General features: G+C 45.5%; 1 protein-coding gene across 1 annotated transcript; it reads left to right on the top strand.

The window, feature by feature from the left end:
• The first annotated feature begins 1101 nt into the window (after positions 1–1101).
• On the top strand, positions 1102–8455 carry RPUSD3 (RNA pseudouridine synthase D3). Its single transcript, XM_016209979.2, has 9 exons — positions 1102–1226; positions 1537–1676; positions 2640–2684; positions 2816–2915; positions 3622–3729; positions 3811–3895; positions 4118–4241; positions 6496–6635; positions 7437–8455. Exons 1-9 carry the CDS (start codon positions 1102–1104, stop codon positions 7626–7628), a joined length of 1059 nt encoding a protein of 352 aa, XP_016065465.2. The 3' UTR covers positions 7629–8455.
• Positions 8456–10921: the final 2466 nt, after the last annotated feature.

Below are 10921 nucleotides of genomic sequence, written 5' to 3' on the forward strand. Positions count from 1 at the left end.
CAGCCCGCAGACTGAAGGGTCCCAGGTTCGATTCCAGCCAAGGCACATGCCTCGGTTGCAGGCTTGATCCCTGGCCCGTACCGGAGGCAACCAGTTGATGTGTCCCTCTCACGTCAGTGTTCCCCCACCCCCCTCCCTTCCACTCTCTCTGAAAAGCAATGGAAAAATATATCTCCTCGGGTAAGGATTAAAAAATAAAATAAAAATAAAATGTCATGTAAATAGAATCATAGTTTTTAAAAATTTTAGTTTTACCTATTTTTAGTTTTAAAATTTTTTACTGTTTAAAAATTTTGACAAATCTTACAATCTTTTATACTTGATTTAGATTTTTAAACTAGGGGTGTGAATATGTATAGAAGAAATATCTCAAAGAGATGAAAAAAAATTGCTTAAGCAGTTCCAAAGGGAAAAAATATTTATTCATCTTGTCAACTCTGATTCCTTCTCCAGAAGCAACCACCACCTTGTTTTTGTGTGCCTTTTTGAAACTGGACACAAAACCGGTCTGGGGCCACCTGTCACTCCATGAGCCAAATTAAGCAGAGACAAGTTTGCATCATATATGAGCATTTATTCCAATAATGGCGGCAGTAGGGAGAGAGCAGCAGCTCGTCCTGATAACTTTGCTCTACCGTCTCCTACTAGCCGGCTGATCGTACACGGATAAGGAAGGGGGCTACGTGCACCGGGACGGGGCAGGATAAGGGCTGCAGGCTCTGTGGCCTGTGTGTCCCCCTTCCAGGATCTTGAAGTCCTATAACAAGATAGTTAATTTTCTATGATGTTAAAAACCAGTTCAGCCTGTTCCGGGGACTGGAGAATGGTCGGCATTCCTGAGGCAAACTCTCAGAGGAGGTCAGAGTGCAGGCACAACAACCTTAACCTTTCGGTACAGTTTTGTCCTAAGACAGCTTCTCTGACCCTGATAAGTTCCTGCTCTGCTCCGTGCCTCAGGTTCCCCCAAAGCCCACGAGCGCACTGACGCTCCTCCTTCCAGGGCTAAGGCAAAGCCCCACCTTCTTGCTATTCCGATTGACAGTGAATCTGACCAATCAACGCGCTGTGAGCGAGCCCGGCGTGGGGACGCCCTCTGCACACATGCGCACTGATTTCGCCCGGGATATGGGTGGCTACAGTGTTTTGGGCCAGATCTGGGGTGGCTGGTGGCGGGGGCCAGGGGTACGCTCAGCTCGCAAGGTCGCAGGCTTTGGCTCCGAGGCCGGGTGATTGCCCCCCCCCCCCCCAACTGCCAGCCGGAGGGAGGGTGGGGCTGGGAGACGGCGTGTGCGGGATCTGGAGTTAGGAAGATACGGGTTCTAATGCCAGTTCTGCTGTGTGATGGCACATTAGTCTCTAGCCCTCTCTGAGCCTGTTTTCTCTGTAAAATGGGGCCAGTCGAACCTGAATTTTCGGAGGTCTGATCCCAGGCATTCTGAGGCATTTGTTAGGATTTGGGAGGAGGTGTGGAGCTAAGAACGGGCAGCACCTCTGTAAACGAATGATTCCCCTGTTGGTTTACCCCACCTTTTCCAGGCGTCAGCTGCAACCTCGAGGCGCCAGCAAACGATCAGGGTCCCTGGGAAACCAGCCCTTCCCAGGGCTGCTGCAGCCAAAGAACTTAAGTCGGGAGGAGCTGGTTGATGTGCTGAAGGCATCTGTGGTGGACCAGAAAGGTGAGGGCGAGAGGGACAGCTGCCCAGAGACCAGGAGGGGAGCCTGCTGTTCCAAGCCTTTGGGGTCAAATCCTGGTCTGCCTCCTATTAGAGGCATGAACAGGGAGAAGCCACATAATTTCCCTGAGCCTCAGCATTATAGGAATGGGGTGTGGGGTGGGAGGGAGTAAAGAACTAGAGAGTGTTGAACGCAGTAGACACTTCGGAATGGGAATAGCTATAATAACTTGCTTATTGATGGACAAAACACAGGCTTTGGAGTCAGATCTAGGCTCTGTAATCAGCTTGCTTTGTGACTTTAGGAAAGTAACAATTTGAGCTTCAGTCTTCGTTCAGCGATTTAATAATTTTCTCAACTATTTATTGAGCATAGGCTATGTTCCAGGCACCAGGCATAGCTATACAAGATAAATATGGTTCCTGCTCTCAGGGAATCCATTTCTCCCCACATTTTAGTGGGGAGAAATGGATTAAACAGGAAATAAATGAACAAGGTACTTACTAGTGATGAGTGCTATGAATAAAACAATGGTAGGATGGTGAGGGACTGTAGGAGCGGGACAGACATTAGATTGCAGAATTAGGCCTCTCTGGTGGTGACATGTGAGCCAGGATGATATGAAGGAGCCAGATATATGAAAATCTGGGACAGAGGAAACAGCAAATGCAAAGGCCCTGAGGTAGCAGGGAGCTTAGCATATGTGAGGGACAGGAAGTTCAGTTTAGGGTGTGGTTGATAACCGATGTCTGAGAGTTGTGGTGGGGCCTCATGGTAAGATGAATTGAGCTAGAGGGAAGGGAGGGGGGTCAGGGGCTTGGTGGAGCGGGCAAAGGGAGGGAAATGGAGACATCTGTAATAGTGTCAACAATAAAAATTTAAAAAAAAGATAAATTGATAAAGTGCTTTGTAAACTCTAACTGCTGCTTTTGTTGTCAATGATATTCCTGTAATGTATATTTCAGGACCACTAGTGACATTGAACAAGCCACAGGGTCTTCCAGTGACAGGTATGAGCTGGGGAAGGAGTTGCCCTGAAAGAGGGTTTGATGTCTCTGAGGGAGGGAATAGTGAAGAGAAGGGGAAGGTGGGATAGAGTTGCCTCTGGGAGCAACTTGTATTTTTTCTTCTTTTTTTCCAGGAAAACCAGGAGAACTGACATTGCTCTCGGTGCTGCCAGAGCTGAGCCAATCCCTGGGACTTGGGGAGCAGGAGCTCCAGGTTGTCCGAGCATCTGGAAAGTAAGTGGTGGGAGTGATGGGAAGGTAGGAGGTCAGGCACCCATCTAGGGTTGGGGAACAGTTGCTTAGAAATAAGCCAAGACATTTCCATGGCTCATTTGGGATCATAGATATAGAATACAGGGTACAGGAGGTAGCTGACAGATACGGGTTCAAATCCTCATGCCCAAATTGTGATCTTAGGCAAAGCATGAAACCTCACTGAGCCTCAGCTTCCTTAATTGTAAGAGAGCTAATAATACCAATACTCAGGATGCAGTCACTTCTCCAAGTCCATACTTATGGCAGGCATTGGCCATGGATTGATCATTGATATTCTTTCCTCTAACTGCCATCAATTAGAGATGGTACTTGAGAAGAAATATTTTTGCAGTTTCACAAACCCTTTGGCTTGTCTGTGAGGAATTTAATTATTTCAGAGCTAATATATATAAGATTACTAGTATGGTGCCTGGCACACGGTAGACAGTCAGCAATTGGTGGTAATTGTTTGACACTGGACTCTGAACTCCCTGGGGGCCAAGGCAAAATGAGAGACACATTGAGCTACATGGCCTTATCAAACACGAGGAAGCCCTGTTTCTCAGGAGGAGGTCTGGGTTATAGTCTGGTATTACTGTTTGGCCTTAAAAAGATCAGTGTTTCTCCCTTTTTTGTGAGTGAGCCCAAGGAATTTTAACTTTCATGATTTGTCCCCTTCTTTCAGGGAGACTTCTGGGCTTGTACTCCTCTCCAGTTGTCCCCAGACAGCAAGCCGCCTCCAGAAGTTCTTCACCCACTCCCGAAGGGCCCAGAGACCCACAGCCACCTACTGGTGAGAGGTGCTGGGAGGCTCCCATGGCAGTGGGGAGGTCCCAGCAAGCCACTCTGTGACCTCCTCCTGCCTCTTTCTCAGGGCCATCACTGATGGGATCCCAGCTACTTCTGAGGGGAAGATCCAAGCAGCTCTGAAACTGGAACATGTTGATGGCACTGATCTCGTGAGTCAGGGTCTGGGTGCGGAACAGGAGGGGACTCTCCAGACATATTACCCTTACAGAGGAGTTAAGGGTATAGACTTGGGGTGGCTGGCTGTCCTATCCCCTGTAACAGGGAAGTGACCACTGCCTACACTGCCCATCCTGAGTCTGGAGCAGTGAGGAGCTGGGTATAACTCCCAGGTTTGTGTGAAGCTTGTTCATTCTGAGGGGCTGAAACCACAGGTAGTTCCAGTGAAGTCCCCATCCCGAAAGGACATCCTGGAAGGTGTCAAGAGGACCCTAAGCCACTTCCGTGTGGTGGCCACAGGCTCTGGCTGTGCCCTGGTCCAGCTGCAGCCACTAACAGGTGGGTCTAGAGCCCCAGCCAGACTTTAGAAGTGCATTTGGCTGGGGAGTAGAGGAAGGTGGTGGTGGTAGGAGCAGCCTGGGGAGCATTTAATGGACCCCAAAGGTGTATGTGACCAGGCTCAGCTGGAGGAGACAGCTCTTGTCATTCTAATGGTCATTCCTTTGTAGCTCATCAGCTTTTTCTCTTAGTTATGAGCCGAGTCTTCTCTTTCCTTTGGTGTTCTGTAGTTTCCCTATGATGAATCTAGGTCCGGGGGTTTAGTTTTATTTATCTTGCTTGGGATTCACTATGCTTCCTGAATCTGAAGATTAATATATTTCATCAATCCTGGATAGTTCTCTTTTCAAATGTTGTGCCTCTTCCATTCTCTCTATGCTCTTCTTTTTCAATGCCTAATAGACACATCTGACCTTCTCATTCTACTCGCTGTCAATAATATTAACTTTTCTTTCATATTTTTTTCATTTCTTCATCTCTGCTGCATTCTGAGTAATTTCTTTATTTTTAATTGATCTTAGAGAGAGTGAAACACAGATCTTTTGCTCCACTTACTTATGCATTCATTACCTGATTCCTGTATGTGCCCTGAGTGGGATCGAACCCTCACCCTTAGAATATCGATGCTCTAACCAACTGAGCTACCTGGCCAGGGCCTGGGTAATTTCTTTAGATCTGTCTTCCAGTTGAGTAGTTTTCCTTTAACTGGATCTAATCTGCCAATTTAACCTATCTATTGACTATATTTTTCACTTCTAGGCCCTCAAAAAAACATAGCATGCTTTCCCCCATATTATGTCTTCTTCTTTTTTTATTATCTTTAATCATTTTAAACAATTGTATTTCTATAATTCCATTGTCTGAAATTATTGAGGGTCTAATTTTATTGTCTTTCCCATTGACTTTCACGCTTGGTGGATTGTTTCCTTATTGCTCTGTGATTCAGGATTGTGAATTTAGGTTCAGCTGGGCGTCTATCTGTGGAAATCCTTTATTGCCTTATTGGAGGTGGAACTTTTGGGAGAGGTTTCTCCTTTGCTTCTGCTGAATGCCTTAGGGCTATCACTACTTCAGGACCTCCCTAAATATTAGTTTCAGTTGGAAGTTCATAGATCATTCAAGAAGTATCAGAGCCCCAAACCTGTGTGAGAGCAGACTCATGGCTGTGAATTCTCGGGGGGAAACATGTTCATTCCTCTTATCCGATCCTAAGGTAATCATCTGCCTTCCTTGATGACTGGCTTTTTCTCTTGGTCCATTGTTTCACTGAAGATGTAGCCCCTCTAGGGTTTCCATCGGGGCAGCAAGGCCTTATCCCTAGCCCCTAGGGTTGCTACTTAAACCCAAACCCCCTGGATATCAAGATTGGCAGCACTCCTAGAATAGGTGAAATGTTGACTTGTGTGTGTTCTGGATTTGTTTTCCTTTTTGTCTTTTGTTCTTGGGGATCTTATTTTCCTATGTGCCCAGCTGTGTATTTAAAAGGATAATTGTTATATTTTCCCAGTGTTTCTAGGTGGTTTATAGCAAGAGGGTTTTTAAATTATTACCAGTCGTGGAAGCAGAGTACAGCTTAAATCCCAGTTTATGGTGGTAGGCAAGTCACTTTTTTTTGATGATGGTATGACTCACCTTACAGGGTTGTCATGACGATTAAATAAGTTTATATATATGAAACATTTTGTGCCATGTCTAGCACATAGCCCCCATTTCTGTATTTGTCAAGGTATTTTTGGTTGTAAGATCCCCAGAAGCTAGTTCAAATTGGTATAAGCCAAAAAAGAAAGAATTTATTGGCTCACATAATTTGGCTGGACCAGAGGCTCCGAGGATGTCATCAGGAAGCTGTTTCTCCATTTTTTCTTGCCTCCTGTACGCTGGCTTCTTTCTCCCACAGGCTCTCCCCGGTGAAGGCAGAGATGGCCAGGGGCTCCAGCAGCTCCAGGCTTATACCCCGCCAGTCTAGCACCCCAGCAGGAAAGAGCATGCTTTATACCTAGTAGCTTCAACAATAAATTCAAAGTTGCCCCTCTTCATGGGTGAATCTCACAGGCCAAGTTGATTGACAGCTATGACTATCCTGACCTGGTCACGTGCTGCTCTGGAGGCCAGGGCAGTAGCATTGACCTCACTAAAACCACCTGATCTGAGAATGGGGGTGGTGTTTCCCCAGAGGGAATGGGAAGAGACCAAACTGGACAGGACAGAGAGCAGCTGCTAACCAACCATCTCTTCTCTCTCTCCTGTCTCCCAGTGTTCCCCAGTCAGTTACAGGTACACATGGTACTACAACTCTGCCCTGTGCTTGGGGACCACAGGTATTCTGCCCGTGTGGGCACTGTCCTGGGCCAGCGCTTTTTACTGCCAGCTGAGAGCACCAAACCTCAAAGACAGGTACACAAGCTGACCTGTCTTCTGCCTTCTGGGGATGGGTTGGGGGACAAGGGTGGGCAGCATCTCAACATTACCTATGCAGCTTGGGACTGGGAGGCAGTCCTCTTGGCTTCCAAAGCTATCTGTAGCCCTGTCTTGCTGTATGGCTCTAAGCAAGTGACACCTGCTCTCTTGGGCCTCACTCTGCCAATCTGTTCAATAAGGGAGTTGAACTAGCAGATTTCCAAAGGCCCGTCTAAGTCTGCTGTTCTTTGAGTCTCTTTGGTATAAGGGGTAAAAGAGGTTGTGTTAATTAAGGTAACTATCAGTTCTAACAGAGTAGCCCCAAAGTATTAGTCTTAACACATTAATTTCCCTCCATGGTAAGTATGATTAATGGGGGTGGGATAGAGGTGGGCTTTGCTCCAAGGAGTCACTCAGGGACCCAGGCTGATGCTATCTAGCCAGCAGATAAGTGGGATCAGTGTAGGTTCATGTGGGCGATTTTCACGGGCTAGGTCTGGAAGCAGCATACCTACTCCCACTCCCATTTCATTGGCTAGAACTCAAACACATATCCTCACCAAACTGCAAGAGGGGCTGGGAAATGTAGTTTAGCTCTATGCCCAGGCAGAAACTGACTTGGTGGACCCCTAGCCAGTGTCTGCCATAGTGAGTGTGTGTGAGTGTATGAACGTGTACTTGTAGAAACAAATGAATGCGCACATGGAGGGAAAGAGGAAGTACTTGCCTCACTCCCATTATGGTTAGAGCTGGTTGGAACTGACCTGGCTGAATGCCGACATGCCTCTCCCACCCCAGGTCCTGGATGAAGCCCTCCTCAGACGCCTCCACCTGACACCTTCCCAGGCTGCCCAGCTGCCCTTGCACCTCCACCTGCATTGTCTCCACCTCCCAGGCACCAAGCCTAGGGATGCCCCCATAGAGCTTTTGGCCCCTTTGCCCCCTTATTTCTCTAGGACCCTACAGTGCCTGGGGCTCCGCCAACAATAATCCTCCTCCTGTTCCTGCTGCTCCTACTGGAAAGTGGTGGGTGTGGGGGGACTGCACGCCCGAGGACAATGAGTTCGGTGCACAACATGCGGTAAGGTCATGGTTTAAGACCCTGAGCTCTGTAGTTGGACTAACCTAAGATCAAATCCTGGCTAGGCACTTGCTGTGTGGTGCCGGACAAATAACTTCACCTCTCTGGATTTGAGATAATAAATGTACCTAACTCGTAGTATGGTTTTGAGGATTTGCCAAGAAAGTAAATGTTTATCATGGACCATGCTCTCTGTTGAGTTCAATGTGTGGCCTTTTATTTGGCTGTTTCTGCCTCACTTTCTAGCTGGGAAAAAATGTTAGATTTTTTAATTGTGGTAAAACACACCTAAGAAGATTTACCATCTTAGCCATTGTTCAGCGGCATTAAGCACATTCACAATGTTTTGCAACCATCACCATCATCCATCTCCAGAACTCTCATTTTGCAGAACTGAAACTCATTCCCCCTCCCAGCCCCTAGTAGCCACCATTCTCTTTTGTCTCTATGAATTTGACTACTCTAGCAAACCTCATATAAGCGGAGATGTGATATTTTTTTACTTTAAAAAATTGTGAAATAGCCCAGCCAGTGTGTCTCAGTGGTTGAGTATCGACCCATGAAACTGGAGGTCACCATCTGATTTCGCAGTCAGGGCCCAGGCCCAGGTTGTGGGCTCGATCCCCAGTAGGGGTGTGCAGGAGGCAGCCAACTGATGATTCTCTCTCATCATTGATGCTTCTCTCTCCCTCTCCCTTCCTCTCTCTGAAGTCAATAAAGACATATTTTCTTTAAATTGTGAAATGTTTTTAAACATACAGAGTGTATAAAACATCTCTGATTTAAATAATAATTATAAGGTGACAGCCATATAACCATGACTCGGGGCATGAAATAGAAACATCCTCTCTTGTACAGCAGCAGTTCTCAACCCTAACCCACATTAGAAACCCCTTATGTAGCCCCCTCAGGAAGCTTTTAGAAATCCCCATGATTATATACCCCAAAGATACTGGTTTGATCAGTTTGGGGTGGAGCCCCCTAGCATCAATCTCTCTTAAAAGCTCCCTAAGAGGTTCAGTATAGGTTGGAACCACTGCCCTGACAGGAGAATTCTTCCCTTGCTTGTCTTTTAAGTTTTACCACATATGTATACATTCTTAAAATGATTTACAGTGGTACCTTGGTTTTCGAATGTAAACCGTTCCGGAAGACTGTTCGAGTTCTGAAACATTCGACAGTGAGGCCTCAGGATCTTGCCCTCAGCGGGAGCCGTGTGGCATGTTCGACTTTGGAGGTGTGTTCGAGAACCGAAGCATTTCCTTCCAGGTTTACAGCGTTCCTAAACCCAAACATTCGTGAACAGACACATTCAAAAACCAAGGTACCACTGTATTTTATTTTGCCTAGTTCCCAAATTTCTGTAAGTGGAATCATGTTGTATATATTCTTTTGGTTTTTTAAAAATTTATTTTAAAAAATTTTAAATTTATCTTTATTGTTGAAAGTATTACAGATGTTCCCTTTTTCCCCCATTAATCCCCTCCACCCCACATCCACCCCACTCCCAGGCCTTCCCCATAACAATGTCTGTGTCCATGGGTTATGCTTATAGACATGTTCTTTGATTAATCTCTCCTAACCCACTCCTCCACCCCCACTTTCCCTCTGAGATCCTTCAGTCTGTTCCATGCTTCTATGTTTCTGTATCTATTTTGTTCATCAGTTTATTTTGTTACATTCCACATATGAGTGAGATCATGTGGTACTTGTCTTTCTGTGGCTGGTTTATTTGGCTAAGCATAATACTCTCCATGCTGTCCCAAAGGATAAGTGATCCCTTTTTTACAGCTGCATAGTATTCCATGGTGTAATTTTCCCACAGCTTTTTATCCACTCATCTACTGATGGCACTTGAGAAGAGTGTATATTCTGCAGCCTTGGGGTGGAATGTTCTGTAAATGTCAATTAAATCTATCTGATCTAGTGTGACATTTAGGGTCACTGTTTCCTTATTGATTTTTTTGTCTGAAAGACCTATCCAGTGAAATCAGTAGGGTGTTAAAGTCCCCTACTATGACTGTCTTGCTGTCAATCTCTCCCCTAAAGTCCTCTATAAGTTTTTTTAAAAAATTTAGGTGCTCCTATATTGGGTGCATATATGTTTATCAGGGTTACATGCTCTTGTTCTTGTTGGAGCGATCCCTTTAGTATTATGTAGTGACCTTTCTTGTCTCTCATTATGGTCTTCATTTTGAAGTCTATTTTGTCCGATATGAGTATTGCTACCCCAGCTTTTTTTTTTTTTTCATTTCCATTTGCATGGGAAATTTTTTTCCATCCCTTCACTCTCATCCTGTGTGAGTCTTTTGTTTCGAGGTGGGTCTCTTACAGTACGTATTTTGTGATTTACTCTCACTAAATACTGAAAAATGCATCTGTGTTGTATGGTTTGGAATTTGAATTCCAGTGCTTGAATATACCAGTTTATCCATTCTGTTAATGGACATTTGGGTCATTTGACTGTTACCGCAATGTTGCTGTGAACCTGCTTCTAAGCATTTCCTGGTGGTTATACAAGAATGTCTGGCTCAGAGTATATGTATCTTCATTTGTGTTAATGTATTAGTTTCCTAGGGCTGCCATAGCAAATCACAACCTGAGTGACTTAAAACAACAGTAATTAATTCTCTCACGGTTCTGGAGGCCAAAAGTTTGATATCAAGGTATTGACAAGGCTGTGCTCTCTCTGAAGGTTCTAGGGGAGAATCCTTCCTGGCCTCTTTCAGCTTTTAGTGGCTCCAAGTGTTCCTTGGCTTGTGGCTGCATCACACCAGTCTCTGCCTCCATCTTTACATTGCCTTCTCGTGTTTGTGTGTTTTCTTCTGACTCTTAAAAGGACACTTATCATTGGATTTCCAGGATGATCTCATCTTAAGATCTTTACAAGAGCATTGGCCAGTGTGGCTCAGTGATTAGACTGTCAGCCCATGAACTGAAAGGTCTCAGGTTCCATTCCTGGTCAAGGGCACATGCCTGTATTGCAGGTTTGATCCCCAGCTCCGGTAGGGGTGTGTGCAGGAGGCAACCAATTAATGTGTCTCTGTCACATCAGTTTCTCTCTCTCTCTCTCTCTCTCTGCCCCTTCCCTCCCTCCCTCCCACTCTCTAAAAAAATCAATGGAAAAAAATATCCTCAAGTGAGGATTAACAAAAAAACAACAAAAAAGATCTTTACAACATACTACATCTACAAAGACCCT

This window comes from Miniopterus natalensis, chromosome 15, assembly GCF_054644295.1.
Source record: "Miniopterus natalensis isolate mMinNat1 chromosome 15, mMinNat1.hap1, whole genome shotgun sequence".
NCBI classification, from domain to species: domain Eukaryota; kingdom Metazoa; phylum Chordata; class Mammalia; order Chiroptera; family Miniopteridae; genus Miniopterus; species Miniopterus natalensis.